The sequence below is a fragment of the Plectropomus leopardus genome, chromosome 1, assembly GCF_026936395.1.
Source record: "Plectropomus leopardus strain MGB_pleo_1.0 chromosome 1, ASM2693639v1, whole genome shotgun sequence".
Classification (NCBI taxonomy): Eukaryota; Metazoa; Chordata; class Actinopteri; order Perciformes; family Serranidae; genus Plectropomus; species Plectropomus leopardus.
The window spans coordinates 5,712,116-5,738,595 of record NC_142176.1 but is presented as its reverse complement, the minus strand read 5'-3'; the positions used below and the strand labels follow the sequence as shown (position 1 = coordinate 5,738,595).

The following is a 26,480-nucleotide window of genomic DNA, read 5'->3' as shown; positions in this document are numbered from 1 at the left end:
AGAATCATGACTAATTTCATGTCACTGGCGTTTAAAAGATGGATTTGAAACAGGTTAAATGGATTTTTTAGAAAAGTAAAAATAAGCCTAAACACATTGCTCACAGCCTTTTCTCACACACTCAACATATCCACCCGCTCGCATTGGTAGTTTGTAAAAAGGAGCCTGTGTTGCTTTAAAAACCTTTCTCTTATTCAGCAGCACTTTGAATTGCAGATTGGCACGTCATTACTGTGACAAGTTGAATAATTTGCCATCATCATCACTCAATAACTTTAACAAGTTGTACTAATAGAAGTTATCTCTGCCTACTTTTTCTGTTTCTCCACATTTCTTTGTACTCTGCAGGTTCTGGGTTTGATGTTTCGCACATCAAGTAACAATAGCTGAACGGTATTTTGATCGTGTGGAGTTGAGAAACAAAACAGCTTAATGGTTTTCGCCTGTTTACTTTAATCATTTGCAGATTGTTTTGTTCCTCTTGTTCCTCCGTTAGATAACTGATTTTACATTTAAGTAGTAGAACAAAAGCTCAGTTTTAGCCTGTGTTTCTGATTAGACGGATGTGTCAGTCTTTAAGTTTTTTCAACCTTCTTTTTTTTGTGTTGCAGCTACCAGAGGGTTATTATTGTGACTTTTTTCTTGATTAAGTCCATGTGTTAGTGCCTTAACATTTGTATTGATCAATGCTGTTATATAAAGCCATCTGAAATAAGTGGAAAAATGTAATGTTTTTTTATTTTTTTTATTCTTGAAAGTTCATTCTTGGACACAGCAGTCTGACAGTCTGTGGCACCTTATAGTCCAGCTTAGTCAGGGGTGTAGTGCTGCCAGAGCGCACCAGAATGAAGCTCCTCAGCTTTTTTATTCTTATTTTCTCCAAGTGAGGTTACAGAATATTTGCAGTTGGGAAAACCTGGTTATTATTCACTTATTCATTTTTGAAGGGCTCGAAGATCCAGTCATCACTGAAGTGTCTGTCATATAAGAGAGACAATAAAAACAAAAGTAATGGTCAAAGTCTTCATATTGACGGCGTGTTGATTGATTTAAGACATCAACTCACACACTGAGTAAAATGCAAGAAAACATTCCACCTTAAAATTTGCTGGAAGCTACTGAAAGCCTCTGAGCCTCGCAGTGAATTACATTATTTTTCCCTCAAACTATCTAGCTAATTAATTAATAATGCTGTGGTATGTGGCATAAGTTTAAAGCTATATACTTGTCTCTATACAAATGAAAATGAAATAAATAACTGTAAAATAGTTAAGATGAAAAGACAGCGAAACATTCATTAAGTTTTTTGGAACAGCTAAAAAGGTAAAACTTTACAATCGCTAAACAACGATAAAACCAGGCTCATTCCCACCGTGGCCAGCTGTCAGTGTGAACTTCAACAAAAGGAGCAGCGGTTACATAACCTTAGATACAAGCCACAACTAGGGCTGCAATTTATGATTATTTTCATTGTCAGTTAATCTGTAGATTATTTTCTTGATTAATCAGTCAGTTGATTGGAATTTAAAATGTCAGAAAATGGTTAAAAACATATTCAGTTTACAGTCAGAGGAGTAGAAAAACAATGAAATATTTAGATTTTAGACACTCGGATTTGTGAATTTTACCTTTTCCCTGAAAAAAAAAAAAAAATGCAACAACCTCAAAACCAGTTAATTCATTATCAGATTAGTTGGCAATTAATTTAATGCCTTACTTATTGACTATCGATTATTTTATCATTCATTTGTCCTAATTCTTTGTCGTGTGCGGCACCATGCATGCATGTGTCATAGGTGCACTCTTTTCTATAGGATTTTGTATCAGTAGAGATGAAATATTAACATTAATGAGTACGTTTTCATTAGCGTATAATCACCTAAGAATTCAGTAAGAATTGTTGTATTTGTGTCACCTTGAAATGAGCCGTTTATATCTACTTACAAACCTGGTCTTCCTTCATGAAGTTCACCATGTTATTTCTGCAGGAGTCCAAAATAAATGAACCAAACACTGGCTCTAGATATGGCCATTAGCATTGGACATTTTGACTAAATCCTGCATGCTAGAACTGAAAACAAATAGCATTTTATTCCTGAGTTTAGTCCAACTTTTTGTATCATAACCTACCAAAAAGTGCAACAATGTAGTGATCTAATGTACACAAAGGGATGCAGAGTATGAAGTGTACTACAAAAAGAAATCAATCATTTCGCTAAATCAGAAAGAAGAGCAGATGATGCAGATGTCCTCGGTAGGACACAGCTATAAATGTCCACTTTTATTTTCCCTCCGATGCAGACGTGTCCAAATAAAAGGTCACAAAACAGTCACCATTCAATAAATAAATACACACACACAACCAGATGGAAAATATAATCTAAGTATGTGAAAGCCTAAGAAACATCGAGAGGAGTATGCTCGACAGATTTTGTGAAAATGATCGTTGGAAAATTTCTTAGGAATGAGATTGACAGAAAACAAGGAAAGCACTAAAGATACGATGAGATTTCTCTCACTGTAACAGCTGTCACTGTTTTATCTTCATCTGACCCGCCAAAAAAACTCCCTTGTCACAAGTCCCAGCCAAAATCTTGAAAAATTTCTTACCTTAAGCCGTAGATTTTTAAGAAATCCCTCCCTACTTTAGCTATCTGGTCTTAATCAAGCTTTGCGAAAAACCTCTGTGAGGCTGTCAAAGTCTGATGAAGACCATGCATGCCCTAAAAACAAGGTAGGAAACATTTCCCAGCAGTGTGTGTACTTAAAAGCATACTGTGGCACTATTTGTAGTAGTAGGTAATACTTTTGGTATCGATACAGACATCTGATCTGTAGCAGACTTGCTTCTATCTTGTTTACCAAAAATGTCATCAATCAGTTAAAGTTGATCCAGATCTCTGCTGCCTGAGTGCTGACTAAAACCAGAAGACGAGCAAATATTGCAATCATTTTTGTTGCTTGTTTTCGTAAAGATTTTACCCAAAAAAATCAACAGAACAAAATTGAAAAAAGCCTTTTCCTGGCTTGACGTGCAGGTTGGTAACACTTCTTAGCGGCTTTTAGCTCCTTAAATCATAAAGCTGAAATTACATGTTTGATTTCCACATCCACGATTGTGATTACGGTCAGTGATGTGTTAAGTCCGACCATGTTCATGTGGATCTTTGCTTTACTTTTTGTGGATGTCTGTGTGCAGACGAAAAACTTTAAGCAGTTTGCACCTGCAGACACATCCGTATATGCAGACACCCAGTGTTGTGTAAACAGTGCAGCTCGTACATCCTCTTTCGGAGGTCTTATTGAGCTATTTAGGTCAGACTTCCCAAAGACCTGCTGTAAGAGCAGCTGATGGTAGTGGTATCCTTAAATGGACACCTACCATTTTAACTTTTTTAGTTTATATTTCAGTCTGATGTTTTTAAAGCATTTTGCATGCATTTATTTGTATTAATTTTTAAACTTACATCTTTATTTTTACCTTTTTACAAACTAAACGTACAACTTGTAATTTTCTGCTACTCGGCGTCTTGGTCAAAATAATAACAAAAGACAGCTATGCCATCATTGCAGTTAGTTTCTCCTGGTTATAATTCTGTCAGTGTTTATTGTTCAGGAGATTTTTTTACCAGGAGCCAAATATTCGGCAGATAATCAGCAGTTTCCTGTTAAAAATCTATGTTTCTCTAAAGCTGTTTGGCACAGCAAAGGCTGGAGCAGGCTGGACCGTGTCATGTAAAATTGAACATTGGTGGAAACATTTTGGTAGCAGTGTTTCTCACAGAACTAGAATCTATCACGAGGGGTTAATAATTGATATGTCAGTCCAGCAGCTGCTGCAAAAAGCAAAGTTTTAGACACAGCATAATGAACAGTTTGACTTTCACTCCTGCTGCTTCGTCTGTGCCCAGAGTGCGTTCTGCGCTCCGACAGTGTGATGCAATCAATAACAAAACGATCCAAATGTTTCGATAGCGGTCCTAAAGAATGGCCCAGCTCCAAAAAAATAGAAACATTATGTGGCCGCACATATTTTTATCATGGCGGGCCGCCACAAATATCCTAAATGAGTGTTTGGGAAGCCCTGAGTTAGTGCAAATACATGACTCAACAAGAATTATAACCTCTTGTGGTTTTTAAGAGATTTCAATGCAGAAAGGTTATCTAACTTTTCTTTGAGCTCTCTCTTTTACTTAAAACAGCTTACATAAATTTGTCAGTCATTTCAAAACACATTGATCTTCACATACCAGTTTCCCACCTGAACACGGTGTGGTTTATATTGAGCTGTGATGCACTTTATCCCCATTCCTCTTGTCCTGGCGCACTTTCCTGGTTGTGTGTTGTCATTGCTGCTATGTGTGTTTTTGTGTGTGTATTTGTTTTGTAGTTTTAACATGCTGCTCTTAACGAAGTGCCCCTAGTGGGGTTTGAATTGAACTGAACTGATACCTGTACAGATACAGGTGCCTGGTTCTCTTTGTAGTTTGCTATGTTTCTTGTGACATTGTGGATTTTTTAGTGCTCTCATTTCATGTTTTAAATACCTACGGTACATGTGAATAAGTATTACATTAAGATTGGACAGTTAACTGTAAACCTCTTGACCGATTGGCTCTCCTCAACAGACTCAGCTGACTCTGGACTTTTCTCTATAAAGTGTGCTGACCGGTTCTATAACTCAGCCAAGTAGCAGCTGATTTGTCAATTCCCCGTCTGGCTGGTGTTCCTTCTTTGCCATCTGGTCTGAATTTAGTCCTCTATGTCATCACTCGTCAGTTGACAGAAAAGGCTCCTGGAAACAGAGCAGCGGAGGTCCATCCATGGAAAAAAGTTTTTTATCCCAAACCTGACAGTCACTTCACACGCCATTTACAGCTCCAGCAGCAACGTCTCTCTAACACGTGCTTACATACATGAGTACACGTGGTGCATTATCAACATGAGAGGAATTTTAGAAATCTAAACTGTAAACTATCAGTGTTTCCATCTGTCAAAATAAGCTTTCATCATTGTCTGATGTGTTAAAATGGACTGCTGATGGTTTTACCAGCTCAGATTTGTCAGAAATAATGGTGGTCAGCCAAGACTTGCACATATCAGATGTCACTTTCAAGGAAATTAGGCCCCCTATAAACACATTTCACTATTCTTCACCCACACACAGTTTATTTTTCACAGTGTAGTCCTGTAATTCCTTCACGGATCAACTATATTTGGGTTAAACCCTTTTCTCTTTGTCATCCCTTTTCAAATTTCAACACCTTTTACGTTAGACTGCATGGAAAGCTTGGTGATTAAAATGATTGGGTTTTTTTCATTTCTTTGGCAAGCCAGACCTTCTGCTTGGCGCTTTGAATCATACGGAAAGCACTGAGTACAAGTTGGCAAAAGGGACATTATTTGACAAACTACTGCAAGGCTCAGTAGAATTTTGGGAAGCTAATCTTGCTGATGGAGACAGAGTTGTGTTTGGATTAGTGTGTGTGCAGGGCCTGCAGGTCTCCAGTGAGAAAACACTGCACACTCTGTCTCCTCCAAACTGGGAGCACAGAGGCAGGCTGCGCTGTCATCCAGGTATGTTTCATAGATAAAGGTGTGTTTGTGGAATTAGTGGAGGGTGGAGTGAGTTTCTTGCAGCTCTGTTGATTATTTTTCAGATGTCTGGACTTGTCGGTCTGGCAAGAATAGGAATATTTTGAAAGTTTTCACAGTTAAAACATTGACAAAGGCCGGCAATTACTACATCAACATTTCCTTCTTTACCAGTAAAGCATTTGCAGCTCAGCCTCCCCAAGAAAAAAAAAAGTCTGAATACATTTTTGCAGCCAATGAGGATTTTGGCTGTTAAAGGAACAGTTCACCCCAAAATATAAACTATATTTTTCTCCTCTCACCGCGGTGCTGTTTATCAGTTTAGATTGATTTGGTGTGAGTAGCCGAGTGTTGGCGATATCAGCCGTAGCGATGTCTTCCTTCTCTCCAATATAGTGGAAGTAGATGGCGCTCGGCTTATGGTGCTCAAAGCACAAAAAAAAACTTTTTAAAAACTCAACAGCAATGTTTCCTTCCAGAAATCATGACCCAGTTTCTCAAGATAATCCACAGATTTTGTTGTGAGCAATTTCATGTAGGAACTATTTTCTTTCTACCGAACTACACCTGCCAACCTTATCACCACACAGAAGCATCCCCAACGCAGCAAAATAATAGGGAAAAAATTTTTAAAAATGCTGGTCTCGGCTGAAAAATGCACTGCCACACACATCAGATTACTTTTGTATTTTAGTATGTCATTGGTTTTTAGGAAAATCCTGCATAGCTTATCGTTAATCACTGATCACTGTGCTTGCAGTTGTTAAAAAGCTAAATTGGGAGGGGAAAAACCTGGTATAAATAATCTGTATTCACTGACGGCCCTGACACACCAGTTAGCCTCTATGCATGAGAAGAGAAATGGAAGTTAATATCAGGTTGTGTCGTTAATGTGCAATTTGTCTAACAAGCGACTTGAATCCGTCCTGTTGTTCTTCCAGTTTCACTTTTGACCTCAGACTACTGCCCTCTGCTGGTATGGAGAGTTATTTCCTTATGAAAGCACATGACATACGTGCTAGCTAGCCATTGGTTGCAGTCTTCGCTGTATGTTCAAGCACAACTTTGGTTAGGCGACGCAACCATCGGCCTTTGTCACCACCGGTTCTTTGATTGGTTAGTTTGGTCCTTTAAAAGTGTATCACTTGAGATGAAACCATGTTTAAAATTTCATTACTTACTGTGATTAATGAGTCAAAAGCTTCAGTCATTAGTTGGGAGATTATTACTTCTGTAAAATTTAATAATAATGCAATAAGAATACTGTTACAAGAAACATTTTGCATTGGAAATTTCTCAAAAGGAAAAGTACCCAAATATTAGCAAAATGTATTTGAAAGGTTCAAGAGTACTGGTATTCTTAGTGCAGCACAATGGCTCCCTGAATGTTAGATATTATATTAATGGATTATTTTTACTGATGCATTAATGTATAAGCAGAATTTATAGTTGGTTCAGGCACTAATTAAGTATAGCTGCTGTTGGGTAGATTAATCCAGAACATTATGTTTTATGAGATTATCAAATGTTTTGTATATAAAATCTTAATTTGTGAAATACCTGCAGTTGTCAAATAAATATAGAGTAGTTTAGTCTAATTGAACTTTAGTGAAAAGGAAGTCTAAAATAGCATGTACTGGATGCACTCAATAAATACCTACCACAAAGCTCTATTCAAGTACAGTACTTTAGTAAATGTCTTTGGTTTCATAGTGTAATATTCAAAATACCAAGAATGGGATATTTGGGGCTCACATAGCAGCTGAAAAAAGACTCTTAGACTATTTTTATTTCAGTGCAATCTGTAAAATATGCTTTTAGTATAAACAACAGCTTGAAGATAATTTATAAAGCCTATTCTCTCTCTCTAAAAAAAAAAAAGTAAGGGGTGTTTCTGCCCATCTGGCTCTGAGCCCTCCGCTGTGCATTCCACAGACGGCCCATTGAAGTGAGCTGATCCGAGCTCTGTGATAAAACTTAACCAAGTCAAAACAAAAGCTCTCTGGATAACTGCAGTGATTGAAACGGAGCTTTGAAGGCGCTCCCAGCTGCAGAGGAGAGCGCCGCAGCCCTCCGAGCTTAAACAGAGCACAGTGAGGGAAGAGCCAAACTGCCATGAGCTGCCTGACAGCCACAGGAGCCGCGGCTTCAGGTTTCCTCATCTGGAAAAGCCACTGTAGCAGACCACGACCGAGGGGGAAACAGGAGAGGGGATTATGCACATATACTATCTTGTCAGACTGTCAGAGTCGTCGCTTCAAGCACGCAGCCAGCACAGTCTGTCCCGTGGAAACCGCAGCGGTTTTACACAAATGAGCAAATTAACTTAAACCTGCAATAACAAGCAGTGGAAACAAGCTGTAAACACAACATTGACGCAGAGTTAGTGAAGTTAGCAAATAGTGGCTTATTTACACCTCCGGCCGTTAAGAAGCAATATTATCATTCTTCAGGAGCCGGGTCTCTGGTCACTTGGTGAATGTAAATGTCTTATAATTTAATAATAATAATGATAATAGTCCAATAATATTTACCCTCTCCTAGCTCTGTTTTTGGTCTATTTCCCTGTGGAAATATCTGGTTCTGTAGCTCCTGAAAGCTCCACTATGTTCACCAGCTAGTCGCTAACTTCATCTGTCTGCAGTTTGCTGCTGGGCAAAGACTGTCGACTTTTATTTATATATATATGTATATAAAAACAGTATAAATCCTTTATAAATGCTCTATCTAAAAGCACAGAAATAGCGTCAGTTAACAGAATTTAGTGGCGTCTAGGAATTAAACGAATTACTCAACTCACGATTTGATGTGATTAACGATACGTGGTTCACGATACGATTTTCTCATGCTTTTTTAAAATACAGAATGAGATTATAGAAAAATTATCACTGAAAAATATTCTTTTAATTATTTCAAGCAAAAATTATACAAAATACTGCATTTCCTCTTCTTGTCTATATTGAATTGAAGAATCCCTCATTATTTCTGAGGTAGGGTATAAATGCCAAACACAAACTATGCACTGAATGCATCTCTGGACATTCACAATGTCCCCTACTGTCGAAAACAAGAAAAAACCCTTTCACTAGGGACAAAGGTGGCTGGTGTGGAAACATTTGCTTTTGTTAGAGGGGAAAGCAGAGGATGAGTTTGAAGTATTAAGTTGGTCTTTTCTCACTCGCAGGTGATAAGTTGGGCGTTGTCTTTCGCTCTTGTACTCGTTTGGGCGATTGGGGTTGTAAATGCGCTTGTCAGTGTCATTCGGCCGTGTAGTTGTCGTTAAGGAGTAACACGTGTAGGCGGGTCTTACCGGAGCTCCTCACCATGATGCCGGCTCTCATTCTGCATCATGTTAGTTATTATTTTCAGCAAAAGGGCGTTGAACTTTGCAGACTGTTTTTGTCTTTTCTGTTATCTTCTCGCCTTTATTGCTTTTTGACTTAAGGTAGCTCAAATGCCTCCACACTTCTGATTTGTAACTGGAGGGTGCAACCTCTCTTTTAATATCACCTGTCCCTGAGCCTTTGTGTCGTCTTATTTACGTCGGCGAACTGTCCCTAGTCTCGGACATGACGCAGGATGCTGAACACATAGTGATGGGGCACGTCGAGCAAGTGAAGTCAAAAGTGGATTACATCTTCTGCTGTTTAAAAAGAGTATCGTGGTTTTTCATCTCACAGATTTGAATTTCACATATTTTGCATCGATTTTTAACTGCCTGGCGAGGCATGGTTACACCCTTAGTATAAACACTTTTGTGGCTTGCCTGACATGTTTAGCAACATTTCCTCATTATAGAAAACATAACTTGTTCTGCATTACGTTTCCCTCAAAATGTATTAGTTTTTTTACATGTAAGACGATACAGAATAAATGAAGGAAACATAGCAGAAAGCATGACAGAAGAATCAAATACAAGAATATTTAGAACCTTTACAACAAGAAAAGACCAAACTCAAAAATTATCTGTAGCTGTGTCACGATTTCATTGGGGAAGAGTTTTCTGTCTGAAATAGTGTGAAGAAGAAGTACAGGAAATACATAAACTATATAAAGTTAGTACATTTCCTCCATTGAAGTTCAGTTTTATCGGCTCTAAATCTTCCCAGATGTTTATCTACAGCAGTTCGGGTGACAAGGCCGTTACTTGTTCTTTAATCTGTTGCCAGTGTGAGCAGACAAGACACTAAAAACAGAGCGTCCTTGTAATCTTTCACATCTAAGATTTGTAATTAGCCTCCCCGGTTTAAAAAAAAAGAAGAAAGAAAAAGCAAGCACATGTGAGGAGCCGATTACATGATTAGAAGGCAGAGATTCATGCATCTTTTGTGCGACCCGGCCGCCAAAGTGTGAGCTCACTCGACAGCAGAGAGTGTACAAAATGAGACTCGAGCTGAACTGCAGCCAGGGCTGCACAGCTGATGTATGTGCACACTGCGACCAGCGCCGTAGCCTCTTTGGTCATGTGACACCCTAAACCGTGGAGCTGAATCACCGCTGAGCCTGTACAAGACATCCAGTTTCAAAAGAGCAAATGTAACATTCAAGCTTGACCTTTGCCCCAGTTTCTAACTCCCTGCCTTTCTTCCCCTCCGCCCTCTTGACAAGTTTTAACAGGCGGGGGGTTCCTGACCCTTTTGAGCCGTGCGGCCAGAGGCTGATCGTTTGTGACAACAGCCTGGAGGGAGGTCTGCGAGTCAGGATGGTCACTGTGGTTCTGACTGATGATGCATCTCGGTGTGCTTTGTGCCTCTCTGCCTTTCAAAAACAAAAAAAACAGGGACTGAAATTCCTCAACTGTAAGCCTTTATGGCCTTCAGACCGAACAGTCACGTTGTCTTTTAACGTTTTTAGACACTTGAGGGTGATAAATTATGCATGAAGTCCAGCACGCTTGCCTCGCCTTGTGTCCGTCCCCTGCTGGCTTTAGCCTTGTAATGTATTTGTGATGCAGCCATTTAGAAAGCTGTTTTGAAGTTTGGGGGGTGCGCTGAACAGAGAGGTAACGAGGAGACACAAACTTCAGACAGGTACACAATCTCCTCGGCTAAAACCTCCTCCTGCAAATGTACTTAGCAGCTGTTTCTGTGGAAGTCACTGGAGAGAGGCTGCATGGAAAAACGAGTCGAGCCAGCTGGGTGGAGAGCAGTGGGAGGATTTTTTCCACTTCTGTCTGTCTGACGGAGACGGGCTGATTTCTCATAGAGAGCTATTCATCTCGTGGTGCGCAGACGGTCGCATGCGGTGGCAAGCTGCAAATGATAGACACGGGAGACCAAACACAGAGGAAGTTAGAAATTAGTTGTTTACTTTTTGTCAGAAAGCAAACACAAAATCTGGCATACTGATGTTCAAATCTTCTAATGTCGTCTTTTAAAATTCTGTTTTATTTTTAAGCTTTAGAAATTGCAGCTACACACTGATAATGCTTTATTTGATAAAAAAATATGAGTTAATACTAATTGACTTGAGGTCAGTTGTCTGTAGCACAACAGAGAGCACTTAACGGCACATTATTCAACTTCCTTTCCTCCATCTTGAAGGAAAAAAATGTTCTAAAAGTAGAGATGTGTGTCAGTGGAAAGTATAAGGTAATGCTCGAAAGCTCATCACTGCTGCACACCTGCATAGTTCTGGTCCTTTTTTTTTAGCCGAATGAAACAGTGGGATGATGTCAATGCAGATGTCTTGAGAGAAAACATTAAGTCCCCGCTCCACTCAAAAAACGTTTTTTTCTCATGTTTAGTTTCTCTAAAACAGTAGTTGAAAGAGTAATTACACACACATCACGTAGGTGCAGTGCTATCCAAAAACCGCGTACACGAAGGAAAAAGTAACGCCCGCACACTGAATTCATGCCACACTAGCTTAATGAGGACGTTTTGATCCAACTTGGTTTTTGACCTGACGAAGATCCATGTAGCATTAAACCGTTTTCTGCGTTCAACTTGTGTGGCATGAAGAAAGTGTGCAGGCGTTTCTGCTTTTTTCCCTCATGTACTCTAAAACAGTGGTTCCTAACCTTTTTCCTTAAGGGATCCCTACATTTTTGGATATTTAATATTATAGGCAATGCATAACAATAACAGTAAAAAACTGGTGAAATTTACAGTTACCCAAATGTTGAATGTGCAACATTTTTATTCATTTTTCTCACAGAAATGAATGGATTGCTTAAAAAACAAGCCTATGGTATTTTTTTTTAACAAACTTCTATAAACCCCTCAAATTCAAACAGTCCAAGTGACCTCCCTGTGAGGTTTTGGTGGCCACTAGTGGGGGTCTGGAAACCACTGCTTTATCACGCTGGCTAGGTGGCAAAGAGTCAGAATGATATCAATAAAATTTGTATTAAAAAAAAAATTTAAAAAAAAGAAAAAGAAGCCTTATGGGGCGCCCAGTGGGTCACCTGATGGAGGACAAAGCCTCCGTACATGCGGCTGCAACCTCTTGCTGCATGTCATCCCCCTCTCTCACCCCTTTTCCTGCAATTTGACTGATAAAAAACGAAGGCGAAAAGAAAAAAAGAAAGCCTTATAATTATGTAGATATTTTACAAAAAATAACAAAATACGAAAAGAAAATTCAGAAAAAAATGCTCCCTTAAAATATCAGGAAATAGCCTCTCATATTCATCGCACAAGCTATATGTAACAACTGCACACTGTATACGTTTTTCTGTTCTGTTATTGCTATGCACTTAATACGATATGAAATATTCATAACATATGTCATTTAGTCAGGGGTCGTCAGCATACTAAATGATAGAAAAAGGGTCCCTTAAGGAAAAAGATTGGGAACCACCAAACCACTTGTGTCTGTGCAAAGTTTGTCACTGGAGGTACTGAAGGAGGCGATTTCTGCACCTCCCTAAAATCTGAGATTCATAATGTGCCGGGCTCGCTGGATTAGGTACGTCACTAATACGAAAGCCAATCGCTGTCTAATATAAGAAACGCACAACAACGAGGGATCAGACTCTGACACAACACCGACACGCTAACAAACATCATAATAAAAGATACTAATTACACGTACCCCTCTGATGCGTCTGCTTGTCCTGATTTTGGTGCACAGCAGACTCCTTATCTCAGTCTGGGTCTGACTGAGACCCAAATGTTTATAGCCGAATCTCTCTGATGTCTCCTCAAACAGTCTGCCCGAGTGTCTGAGGGACTTCACCTCTGTGGACATTTTCAAACAGAAACCTCAAGACATATTTTTTCAGTTTGCTTTTACTTAAGGTTCCCGGTCATTTGTTGCCTGTTTTTAGGTCTTATTTTTTTTATCACTTTGTGTTTATTTGTTCTTTTGACTTTTATTAATTTAAAACTCTCTTAACTTGAGAAGTTAACGTCTTAATTCTGTGTTTGGTTCTGATCTGTGAAGCACTTTGGGCTGCATGATTGTATGAAAGGTGCAATATAAATAAAGTCTCATCTGATCAATGTTAGCCATCGCAATGACTAAACGAGCTGCACGGTAACCAGACCGGGCTTCTAATTGAGACAGGCCTTTATTTGTCAAAATGGGACTGGGCTTTTATAATTGGGATTAGGGTTATATTTGAATTTTTACGGTATGTGGGGAAAACCATATGAAACAAGATATAAGTATACTTAAAAAACTAGTGTGGAGAGGGACTTTATGTATCTTCAAATATTCCACATATGGCTATCATTCATGCCTCTGCAAAACCTGCAAATATCCTGTGTTAAACTAAACAGTGGTTAAGATTTATTCATGTGGTGGAGCGAATGTGCATCATTTTAAAAAAGAGCATGCACTTCTCACCTTCAAACATGTGCCAACACATGTTTATAACAAACTGTGGAGAAGAAAGAGGAATGCAACATCTGATAAAGTTGCTATGATACAGAGCAGCTCTGTTCTGGTGTGTTTGTTTGTTTAACGGAGCAGAGACAGGACAGGACAAAGACAGGCTGCTCAGTGGAAAAGCTTCATGTTGGTGCATTGCAGACACACGGCTTATTTCTTGTCAGACAAACAGAAACCAGAAAATAAACCACTGTATGCATGTGAATCTTCGCTTAGATGACATTCTTTCCGTGTCCTCTTTCTCACTTCAGAGCGTTATTACTGGGACTCCAAACTGCTCATTCCCAAGGCCGACTACCAGGAAGTCCTGCATGACGATAAGGCGGCGCTGGCCTGGCTCCTGGCCCTGCGTCGGGTTGGCATCGTCTACCTGAAGGGGGCTCCAGCAGAGCAAGGCCAAGTGGCCCGACTCGCTGAGAGGATTGGCTATCTCAGGCTGACATTCTACGGGTAAGACTCTGTGACGTTCATCCGTTTTTCTCTTGTCATCCTCAGCCAAGCCACTGTTTAATAATCTGACTCCCCACTAAATCTCGAACCGCTGAATTTTTCCACTGATCATATTTAAGCTGGAGCAGAGCCCGGGAGTGTTATTAGTGCAAAATTAAATACAAAAGACCTTTTATTTACATCCTTTTTTTTTTTTTTTCTTTCCCAGGGAATCGAGGAAAAAAAAGCAGCTAGATTTTCTGATGAAAGAAGTTCTCAGATTTTCACTTAATAGCATTAATGTTTAGGAAAATGTGTCCGCGAGTCAATTATCTGTAGCTTTGATTCATTTTGTTTCCATGGAGAAGTTTACAGAGTGTGTGTGTTGGCGCTTTCATCGCACCCGAGTTCATCATTTTGACTTATTGCAGCGCTGATTACTTGAGGACAGAGACGGGGAAAACAACCTAAGAGCATTCCAGCTTTTTTAAGCCAGAGGAATTACCTGGTGCACTCAGTCAGAACAGAGGTTTGGAGCGTAAAGCTTTTCCACTGCCAGCAGATGAGCTCATACTGCTGGGAGTAAAGACACTGCAGACTAGAGCTGAAGTCCTGCCATCAGAGAAACTAGACCATTTTACGAGCCGGGCATCCAAACGAGGCATGCAAACAGAACATGGAAGATAACTTTACCTCATTAGTGCTCGACTCCTTCTGCATCTCAATGAAGTATCTACTTCACAGAGGCTGAGCATTCCTGTGAAGCTGCCCAGTTCTCCCCTCAGGGATCCCTGCAAAGTTCATGTCATCTTATCCTTTTTCTCTACACGGCCTAATTCTAGCTGCTTATCTCCTAAATCCAGAGTTAAATAATTAAAGTGGAGTTTATTAATGAATGTTATCTTTGTCCTCAGGCACACATGGCAGGTCCAGGACAAATACATGGCAAACAACGTGGCCTACACTTCAGGAAAGCTCAGCCTGCACACAGACTACCCTGCATTGCACTTTGCACCTGGAGTGAGTAAAATCTGACTTTATACGCTGTATTTAGAAGATGAAACTGCACTAACTCCTGTTATGTTCGTCTGTCATTACAGCAAGATTATTCCCGAGAGATCAGGTTCATGTTGAATCATCCGAAAGTTGTCAGAAACCTGAATCTGAAAAAAAAAAAAACATTGTTTGTACCTCATTTCTAACACAATTCAGTCAATATTAAGTGCAATTGTGTTTCCCCTCTTACAGATCATGCCTTTTTTTGGGTTTTTTGAAACAGGTCTACCTTGTTTAAAAATGAAAATTTGAAATACCTAGATATAAAATACAGGTTTTTTTTCTTTTTGATTTTGTTTTACATTTTGAAACTTTTTCTGTCTTTGGGATAGAAACTTATTTCTCACATTTGCAAAGAAACAAATGTTCTAAATTTGACACTTCTGACTCTAATTTCACCGCCGTGTCAGTTTGACCCCATCAGAGCCTCTGTGATATAAACCATTTTCATTTAAAAGTTGATTACACTTATTAAGTCCAGTAGGAGAAGTTTCATCAAAAAAAATATTTTTCAAATTTTAAAATGGGTCAAAATTGTCCTGCAACTCAACAGGAGGGCTAAACAGATATGGTATCACTTATGTGCTGCTTTTAAGTGTGTTTCAGCTGCAGGCATCCAGAGTCGTAAAACGAGCATTTGTGCGGCACGTGTGTGTTTCAGGTGCAGTTTCTGCACTGCATCAACCAGGCCGAGGAGGGAGGGGAGAGCGAGGTGGTGGACGGCTACCACATGGCCGAGCAGCTGCAGAGAGAAGACCCAGAGGCCTTCAGGACGCTCACCTCGCTCCAGGTGGACTTCACCGACACGGGGATGGACTACTGCGACTTCATGCTGCAGTCCAAGAAATGCATCATTGAGTGAGTGCAGATGAGCTGTCAGATCACCTGCTGTTTTTTTTTTGTTGTTGTTTTTTTTAATTCCCACACACATACACACATTTACTGTATCTTAAAGAGAAGCAAAGATTGTGATTTGCAAAAATTTCAATGACTGCTTAAAAAGAAGAAAAGCAGTGGAAATAGTGTTCGTGTGTGATTTGAAATGAAACACTGCCATCTGCTGTTCAGAGGTGTTATGTCCAAATTTAATCTATATGCCTGCTATCTATTGTAACCAAAGCCATGAGATCATAGAACGCTTAGCAACCACATTTTATTTAAATGTTCATGTGTCCACGTGCTTTTGGCCAGGTGAGTCCTTTAAGTAGAAAAGATCAGCTGAAAAGATTACATTTAATGGAGGATAAATTAATTTATCCTTTATCCTCTCAAACCCTTTTTGCATAACACAAAAGGAAGCAACTAATATTTAAAATTTATACATATATTGATTATTTTCTTGATTAATTGATGCTTCCTGAAATGTCAGAATGTAGTGACAAAAGCCTGTTAATTTTCACAGAGCCCAAAAATGTCATTTAAATGGCTTGTTTTACAGTGTTTGAAGACAAATTCAGATCATTTACTTCAGTAAAAGCACCAGTACCACACTGTAACACACTCCCCTGCAAGTTTAAGTCCTCAAAACTTTACTTGAGCAAAATGATTATCAGCAAATATGCTTTTAGTATCAAAAGTAAAAGTACTAATTATGCAGTAATTTGCTCTACTTTAAGCTTTTGCACTTTCCCTGCTGAACAGTTTTGCACATCTCTGCACAAAACTGTACAGCTTTGTTACCCTGAAACAGCTACACACTATATATTTGTCATGTTATTGCACTTTTTATTCATGTCCACCATATTTTTATTATATTTCTCCTATTCTTTATCTAAATTCTTTACATTATTATTATTTTTATTTTATTTTTTTTTTATTTGTATTCATTTTATATTTATTGTGTATTTTATGTTTCCACCAAAAGGTAAAGTAAATTCCTTGTAACTGAAAACCTACTCGGCGATACATCCTTTTCTGATTATGATTTTGATTTCTGGAAAAATGTTCCCTGACAGCGTTTGACTCTTCTAACTGATGTTTTTGGATTAATATTCCTGCTACTTCGATGTTTATGTTTTATTTTCCTGTCGCTGATGTTAAAGTTTGTGCTCATTTTAAACCTTAATATCGTGCAGGTAAGTTTTATGTACATTAATGCATTATATTATTAGAGATCATCACATGTTTGTAGCGGTTCTGTCCTGTGAGAAGCACAAATCTCTAAAAAGTCCAGACCTGTTTTCAGCTTTGTGGTGATGCATTTTCCAGCTGGTCTAAGAGGGTTTTTAAAGAGTTTATTTAGCTTAAAAAGGAGGAGAACCTCCTCAACAATAAAGGAGCACTTCCTCCTTTAGGTTAATCAATGTGCATGCTAGATTTTTGGCTTAAATTTTTTGTTAAGTGGCTATTTTATGTATGATTTATGATTTATGATTGTCCGTCTTCCTCCTCTCTGAGCAGCGTTAATGCAGATGGTCGAGTTCTGAGGATAAACTACAACAACGCCACCAGAGATTCGGTGCTGGACCTCCCGGTACACCAGGTTCAGCCCTTCTACCGAGCACTGAAGACCTATGTGAATATCATGAACCGACCAGAGAACGTGGTCACCTACACAATGAATCCAGGTCAGTGTGCAGCTCTCAAAACTCCACTAACAGAGCACAAAAAAACAGTCACTCCAGGATTTCAGCAGGCTTTTTTGGGTGGTGGTGCTTCAAAATGCCTGATTTCATGGCAGCTTTTCTAAATTTTGCAGTGTTTTTCAGGATGTTTTTAGGTGTGAGAGAAAGTGAAAACTGCAAAAAATGTAATTTTTTTGCCTGATGTTCGGCTTCTTGCAGAACATTAGAGAATTGCACAAGAAATGAAGTTTGGTGGTGTTATGTGGGGGACTGCTGTGATTGACAACGTTATGGCAAAATATGAGGATTGGTGAAAGTAAATGAAGAGTTAGGGTAATTAGATAAAATTGCACAGTCACACAAAATTTACAAATTTTATTGAATTTGCACTTGTTGCAGTTACATCCTGGAGAGGCTGAAATATCAGAAAATATATTTGTAAAGGCCTCAAATCACAGTTAAAAGTACCAAAACTCATTTACAAGCATCTCTGTCATCATCAAGGTCACAGTGACATCAGACTCAGTGTCGTCGCTGTCAAATGACCTCAAATGTGAAGTGACCCACTTTAAATAATCACCGCTCAGCACGCAGTCTGCAGCATCAGGTGACAACGATGATGCAGCGATATTGGACGACACATTAAGGACATCAGAGTGTATCAGGATGGTGTCATTAGTGATTCGACCGCAGCATCGAGGTCTCGAGCCTCAGTGTTGGAAGGCGTCCATCATGATGACGCATCTTTAAGAGAAAAAACCAGTTCATAATTGTCGTCCAATTAGTGCCCGCCTTACACCAAAAACTTTCCAAACAATTGCATGGTCGCAAACAAATTTCTAATGTCGCAATTAAGTCACAAATGTTTTTTCGTGATCTCAATCCTTTGGTGCAAGGTGATCATGAATCTCAATCTGAGCTGTCTCAGTCTTTTTTCTCGTTTTGACTTTCCCAAAGATCAAACACATCTTATATTATCGTAACTTTTGAGTCTTTGTTCAGTGAAATCCTGAAGTTCAGTGACGTGAACATTTTCAGCAACCAATAGCTGTGCTCTCTCCAGCACCAAACAGGAAGCTGTGAACCGGGCCGACAGTAAACTCCACGAAGGCACAAAAAAAAACGTGAACAAGCGTCGGTTCTCTTGAACTGCGGATGAAGAGGAGAAACTGGTGCAGCTGTGGAGTGAACAAGAGTTGATTTTGCTTTTTCTTGATGTAATTCTGTGTGTCTGATGCACCAACCAGCCGGATGCATTAAACTCTGTGTAGATTCACGACTGAAAGCGTGTACGCACAAAGGCAGAAATGCATATGCATTCATCAGATTTATAAATTATCATTGTGATAAAATCTCGGTCAGTCTGATTATTAAACATCAGAATGATCCAGTGATTCGGTCATAGCGTTTAATGTGGAAACAGACCACAAAATGCTCCACGTGATCAAATTAAATGATCACTGACGGGCAGATGAATATAAACAAAAATAATTTTGAAATGCATCACATACTGTATATATTATTTAAAATTTACAACATAAATTACCCTTTGAATGACTTTTTTTTTAAAGTGCTGTGAAGCCTGCAAAAATAATATCACAATCAATAAAATTGACTAACGCGGTCAAAAGAAAATATTATCCGTCGCTCAGTTTATATTTTATCTCGTCATCACCTCACCTGCACTTATTTTAGTTCAAACTGTGTGTGCGCCTGCTCTGAAGAGCATAAATACCAGTTTATTTGTGAGAAAATGTGTGTGCATGTTTTTTGTGCATGCACATCGTTTATGAATTGACACCCCAAGTACAAATAGCATTGTTGGCTGGCAGCAAAAAGCCAAAACGAAATATTCAAGATTCCTTTGTGTCTGATCTTTGTTGCTGTATTTCAGGTGACATCGTGACCTTCGATAACTGGCGTCTGCTGCATGGGCGGAGGCGCTACGTTAGCAGGCCTGACAGGTTGCGACACCTCGAGGGCGCCTACCTGGACTGGGATGAAGTCATGTCCCGCCTCCGGATACTCCGCCTCTCGGTCCATGGGAACGTTTGAGCTCTTCACCCAAATTTTAAAAGGTAGAATCAGAGTTAAGCTGGGAGGCTGTAAACTGTAAGCTAAGCTTAATGTTGTGTCTTAAAACACTGCAGAGATATTGAAGTATCTGACAAAGAGCTGAATCTCTGACTCTGACGAAACAATTGACAGATTGCACAAAGATTTTAAAGTAAGGATGCTTTCCAAAATCTGCGAAAATCAAACGATGACCAGTAATGTCTCAAATAGTAAAAGTGCAACACTTCAATGCAAATATTATTTAAAACACCTTGATTTCAAATTTAAGGGGTGCTTTTTAATCAAAGTGTCAAAAGAAGTTTTATAAATTTAAAATAATAAGATGTTTTATACATCTTTGAGTCTGCCACATTATGATTTTAATATTATGTAATTTATACTTCTTAAGTTATCATTCCCAAATCTCGACCTGGATGCCTCAAAATCACCTCCTGTTCATTGTCTAACAGCTAAAATCACTGACATCGTGTTTGATGATGATAATTGAAGACATTTTAACTCATTGTTTACTTTTGTGTAAAGAAAACTGTTGAGTTTCTGACTGTAAATAGGGAGACGTGAGTGTAGGAGTGATTTCAGGCAGAGCCCCCGTGTAAAAGCTTTTCCTCGGCTGTGGTATCCTGCTACCTCTCCTGTTCAAAGTGCCTTCTGTCAACACAAAGGATGTCCTTGACTTCTCCTTCATGCTGTAGAGTTGCAGTCTGAATTAAAATCTGCATTACGCTGTGGTGCAGTAGCTGTACTAGAACTGTAAATGTAAATTTAAAGGGTCAGTTGAGCCGAATTACAAAAACGTGTCTACTTAACCCTCTCTTGCAGAAACTAGAAAGTTCTGGATTTATCTGCTGAAGTTTTAAGAGAAAGTTGCTGTCAAGTGACAACTGTGCATGAACATATTTTAGCATTTTTAGACAAACTGAAGGAGCACACTGCATCAGCTGCATCAGACACTAAACGATACGTTAAAACTAGATAATTTGATCGTAAAGTTGTGCTGATGTTCACACTAACGATGTCAAAATGTGGAAACGTGTAGCAGCTTTAGAAACTTTTAATTTTGCTTCTTTGCATTGAAATTAAATTTTTTAAAAGCGATGAACATAAACAGATGTTTTTTAGACAAACTGAAGGAGCTCCTTGCTGCAGCTAAACATAAATTACATTTTAGGTTAAACACTAAGTGTTAAGTTGAAACTAGCTCGTTTGATCGTAAATTTGTGTTAATATTTACAGACTGCATTAATATGCACAGAATAGTCCAGTCTTTGCCCTTATTCCAAAAAAGACAATACTCCTGCTAAGCTGTTTTCATGGCTAATGAAGATAAATTCCCAATTCCTGCGTACATGGAGCCATGCATACTCCAATTAACGTGCCCTAACGTGTCGTTCACCACTTCAAAATATGGAAACGTGGAACAGCTTTTGCAACTTATCATTTTGCTTCTTTGCATTGAAATTAGATTTTTACAAAGAAATAAACATAAGCAGATTTTTTTTTAGACAAATTTAAGGAGCCTGTTGCTCCAGCTAAATGTAAGTTCAATCTTATGTTAGATACTCAGCGATAAGTTAAAGCTAGTTAGTTTGATTGTAAAGAGACTTAAGGTTGATTTTACTCTGATATTAAATCTGCACACATCGGACCTCAAACAGCAACATTCTCTAAAATTTCTCTGATATTTCCTCTTACCAGAATATTACAAGAAAACAAAGGAGAAGTCGACTCTCCCACTTGATTTTAAGTCACCTGTTAGCTAAAGACTCTGGCACAGACTGGAGGCGTGACATTAAAAAATGAAAGAACTTATGTTAAATTGATGTGGGCCTACTGTTAAATAAACTCAAAGTAAATGTTATTTCAAGGAAATATAAAACTACACATGCAGTGAGGTTTAAATATTCCTCATACAAGCAGTATATATGAGAAGCTGGAACCGTGAAATGTTTATTTTCTGATTAATGGGCTGATTGTTTCAGCTACATTTGTATATTTTCATATTTTTGGCTTGTGTGTAAAAATCTTGATTTGTAAAGTAGTTATCTAATAATAGAAGTGGAGTAAAAAGTACAGTATTTACCTCTGAAGTGTAGTGGAGTAAAAGAAGAAAGTGGCATGATTTTATAATACTCAAATACAAATCTGAGGTTACTTTTAAGTTACTTGAGTACAGTACTTGGGTAAATGTACTAAGTTAAATTCTGCCACTGCTCAGCAGAGCGACACTAAGCAGCTGAAATTACAGTAATTTGGATCAATGCATCAAGTTTAATAGAAACCCTTTAGCCCTGAAATGTAATGATCCAGTAAGTATAATTACCCTAAAACGTAATTTAAATTCAAATCAATTATATTCGTGCTTTTTGTAAATTTCCCTCATTTGTAAAACTTATATTTCCTTGTGTTTTTTCCAACAATTTGTTGAATGTGAAAGCAAGATGTTTTTCTCTTAACTTGGTAGAGTACCTCCGGCCACACTCAATTTTCTCTTACCTAAGAGGAAAGCAAAAATAAGCAAACATTGGTGAATCCCAAAAATCAATGGTACTGACAAAATAGGAACAAATCCTGGCTACGAGCAAAAATAAGAGAAAATTTGTTTGTAGATTGTTTCTTGCAAGAGGCCCATTGAATATGTTTACATGCACAAAATAATGCAGTTTTTAATATTATTCCATAAAGGACTAAGCTGTTAATATAACTTATGAAAATAAATGTCCCACTAATATTCCTGTTACGTGAAGCCATGCATACTTCCATTACAGGAAGTTCATCATGCCAAAATGTAGAAAAGTGAAATGGCTAAAGCCTGTGCCAGGATTTTTTTTTCTTCAAAGTTTTCCACTAGCAGCTGACTTGTGAACGCAGCCTCTCTTTCATTCTTCAGTCACCTTCTTCAAAAGGTTGGCGTTTACGATATTTGCACAGGTGCAAACACCTGTCGATATCGAAGTCTGTCATAATGTTTAAAAGTAATAAGTAGCAATAATGTTTATTTCCCTTTCCAACCAGAAATGTGGGCTTTTCTTTTGGGCATGCTTTTCTACCCCAAGGCCTTACAAACTGCGAATGAGTTTGTTTGTGACCGACGTATCCATGACAACACACAGAGCTGACCGTAAACGGACAAGAGGCCGTGTGTCTGAGGCGCGTATTTCGAACGCACCGTCCACGTCCAAAGAATTCTCATAAAACCTGAACAACAGCTAAATATTAGCGTGTGTGTAAACGTATTCACTGTTGCCGAAACTTATGTTTTCACTTCCTGTGGCCAATCATCGAAAAGCACTATTCTGCCTAACAGCTAAAAATAACTAACACTATTCACCAAACAACAACAAAAAGTTACCTAAACTATGTAGGACAAAGCGTCACAAACAGGTCATAACTATACAATAAGTGTTGAAACCGTCAACTACAACATAGTTTAGTATCACAGTTTTGGGCAGATTAATCTTTAATATTCTAACAAACACGCCTGGAAACTTATAAATTAGCAGTTGTGAATTAGAAAGTTGTATAACTCATTCCCAATATTCTTATGTAACACTAGAACTGCCCTCATGTTATTGATCATCTATTGCATTTTGGGAACGGGGGAGACAAAAAGAAGAAAAATAAAAAATAATTATGCCTCCAACTGCCACATGGGGTCTTTTTGACCCCCCATCAGAACAGCGCTCCTGTTCTTTATTCCATTTATTAACAATAACATGCTATTATCATCCCAAATTCATTTGTAACTTGTACTTATTGATCTTCTGTACTTAGTTAATAGTTTAAATGTATTGTTTTTATGTAGTTTATTAACTCATTCAAAATGCCTATTTTCAAGCACCCTTTTTATCTTAAATGACATAAAACAATTGTCAAATTATCAAAAACCTAAAAAATGAATGTTATTATTTTGTCAAGTTTTACTTCTTATTTTAAAAGCAGATGAAAATGAACAACTTCAAGAAATGACATATTTGGGTTTATTTCATTACGGTCTAAATGACCCCCCTTGGTGGTTCTAGTGTTAATATGTTTGCAATTTATTTTGCATGTTTACAGAAACCCCCATTAAATTTCAAAAATGTTTACTCTGAGTATAAAAGGCACAAGATCGCCTGCGGGTAAAATCCATCACGGACTTGATGCCAACACAAAACAGCTGTTATAATTCACTTCTCCAAAGTTAACTTTCAGAATAATGCGTCATGACAGCCTTTTAGTTTGCGCGGGACTTTGCACCTACCAAAGGTTAAGAGTGAGATTTAAGTCACGTAATCCTGTTTAAGCTGGTGCAGACCCTGAAAATGTTAACAGTAAACTCTGACTTCAGTAAGAGATTTAAACTTACGTAGAGCTGGTGTAACCCGGTGTTGACCGAGGGGCTGTTCTGTGTATTATCTGGAGTAACAGAGAGTTTTCAGTACTTAGAGCAGTACTTATTAAATGTATGAAATAAGTGACAAAACACGTTTTTGTAATTGAACTAAACTGATCCTTTAAATACAGATGAACTGTTTTAATGGTGTTACAAACAGCACGATGTGCTCGTGTTTCATTGCGGCCAGTTTGTGATTGATTTGTTCTGTTGTTCTGCTCGCTAACTGTTACTGACAAAAATAATAATCTGCATTTTCTTATTCATCCTCTTCTTTATAGATCTTACCAGTTTATTTCATTCACATGTAACCTTAAACAAGGACACGATGGATGTACTTCCAAAAGCCAAAAACAGTCAGTTTATATCTAATCAGGTGTTCAGACATGCTTACCAGTGGGAGTATGATTGTGCCAGTTTTTAACTCGGATTTGATCCAACTTTGCATTTTGCACACTTAATAATAAAACTCCTCCAGTCATATTACTGTTGATGGTTGTGCTGGTGTTTTTTTATGCCTCCATGCCGGCAAAAGCCGTGGTTAGACACACCATATTTTCAGGTTTAACCCATTATTATAATTGTGACATCTCTAGGTCGCATTAAGGGAATTAAGTCAAATTTGTCTCAGTATCCACTTGAACTCGACAATGAACTGATTAGATTTTAAAGGTTAAAGGTCAAGTTCTTCTTTCAGACTTTTTTCTTCAACATGCGATGTTGTGCTTTTTTTTTTTTGTCGACATGCTATAGTGTGACTTTTTACATTTGGCCCACATGGGAACCAAGTGGAAAACTCACTTTTATTGTGTTAAAAATGGACAATAATGATCACCGCTCTGCTCTGCTGACACACTGACATGCTGTGAGGAGCCAGTAAAAGCCTGCTTTGAAGGTGATGTAATGCCAGTTTTTACCTACAATCACAATTGACATTCATTGTTTGTTTTGACTTGGAAATTATTGTTTATTTTATTATGAGCTCATCTGTGTTAGTAAAATGCTGGTATTTGTTTTTTTTTTAACTCTGTGTTCTCTATCACAGGAAACAAGGGACCGCCCCTGTAAAGTGCCACTCTGTCTTGATTTTAAGAGAATAAATCACCCTGACCTGGAACATCTGTGTCCCCACCATCCTTCCCATTTGTTTTGAGAATCCAGTGTGTTGTCAGTACGTTGCCCTCACCTCAGACATAGGTGCGACAATTTGGTGGCGGTGGTGGGATGGCAGGCCGCAGAGGTACAAAAATCAGTGCCCATAGGGGTTTGGGCCAGAGCCTGGGTGGTCCACGCTCTCAGATATCAAGGGTGGCATTTACAAATGGGGCAGAAGAAGAGGCTGGTTGGGGTAATGTCGATTCGAACGACTCAGGAGAAGTGGACCTAAACAGCTTTGATGAACTTGGGGTCAGGCACAAGAAAGTCCAAGTAAAGTCCCGACACCTACAACCTAATGACATCAAGCTGAGAATGACAAGTCCTTCTGCAGGTGGTGGTACAACAACAACAACAGCCCAGGGCATACAGACAGAACTGGCCTCCCTTCTCAAAGAGTACCTGTTGAAAAAATGACCTAAAAGGCAAGGCTATAGTAAGGCTAAAAATGTCAAAATATGACGTCTCCCAAAAACAGCTGAAAACACCTCAAAACAGCATAAAATAGCATGCGGAAACACGCCATAGCATAGAACGCTGCAAAAAAGTCAGAAAACAACAAAAAACTGCACGTTGAAAAAAAATGACCTAAAAGGCAAGGCTATAGTAAGGCTAAAAATGTCAAAATATGACGTCTCCCAAAAACAGCTGAAAACACCTCAAAACAGCATAAAATAGCATGCGGAAACACGCCATAGCATAGAACGCTGCAAAAAAGTCAGAAAACAACAAAAAACTGCACGTTGAAAAAAATGACCTAAAAGGCAAGGCTATAGTAAGGCTAAAAATGTCAAAATATGACGTCTCCCAAAAACAGCTGAAAACACCTCAAAACAGCATAAAATAGCATGCGGAAACACGCCATAGCATAGAACGCTGCAAAAAAGTCAGAAAACAACAAAAAACTGCACGTTGAAAAAAATGACCTAAAAGGCAAGGCTATAGTAAGGCTAAAAATGTCAAAATATGACGTCTCCCAAAAACAGCTGAAAACACCTCAAAACAGCATAAAATAGCATGCGGAAACACGCCATAGCATAGAACGCTGCAAAAAAGTCAGAAAACAACAAAAAACTGCACGTTGAAAAAAATGACCTAAAAGGCAAGGCTATAGTAAGGCTAAAAATGTCAAAATATGACGTCTCCCAAAAACAGCTGAAAACACCTCAAAACAGCATAAAATAGCATGCGTAAACACGCCATAGCATAGAACGCTGCAAAAAAGTCAGAAAACAACAAAAACTGCACGTTGAAAAAATGACCTAAAAGGCAAGGCTATAGTAAGGCTAAAAATGTCAAAATATGACGTCTCCCAAAAACAGCTGAAAACACCTCAAAACAGCATAAAATAGCATGCGGAAACACGCCATAGCATAGAACGCTGCAAAAAGTCA

At 38.5% G+C, this 26,480-nt stretch overlaps 1 protein-coding gene across 2 annotated transcripts in view; it reads left to right on the top strand.

Annotated features, from left to right (window-relative positions):
* The window catches only part of bbox1 (gamma-butyrobetaine hydroxylase 1), a 37,576-nt gene extending 13,154 nt beyond the window's left edge, over positions 1 to 24,422 (top strand). For both annotated transcript variants that reach the window (XM_042490655.2, XM_088089211.1), the window contains exons 4-8: positions 13,686 to 13,884; positions 14,778 to 14,883; positions 15,581 to 15,777; positions 17,320 to 17,486; positions 19,378 to 24,422. In XM_042490655.2, the coding sequence (XP_042346589.2) occupies positions 13,686 to 13,884; positions 14,778 to 14,883; positions 15,581 to 15,777; positions 17,320 to 17,486; positions 19,378 to 19,538 (830 nt within the window). In that variant the 3' untranslated portion in view covers positions 19,539 to 24,422. The remainder of the gene's footprint in view (positions 1 to 13,685; positions 13,885 to 14,777; positions 14,884 to 15,580; positions 15,778 to 17,319; positions 17,487 to 19,377) is intronic.
* The last annotated feature ends 2,058 nt before the right edge of the window (positions 24,423 to 26,480 follow it).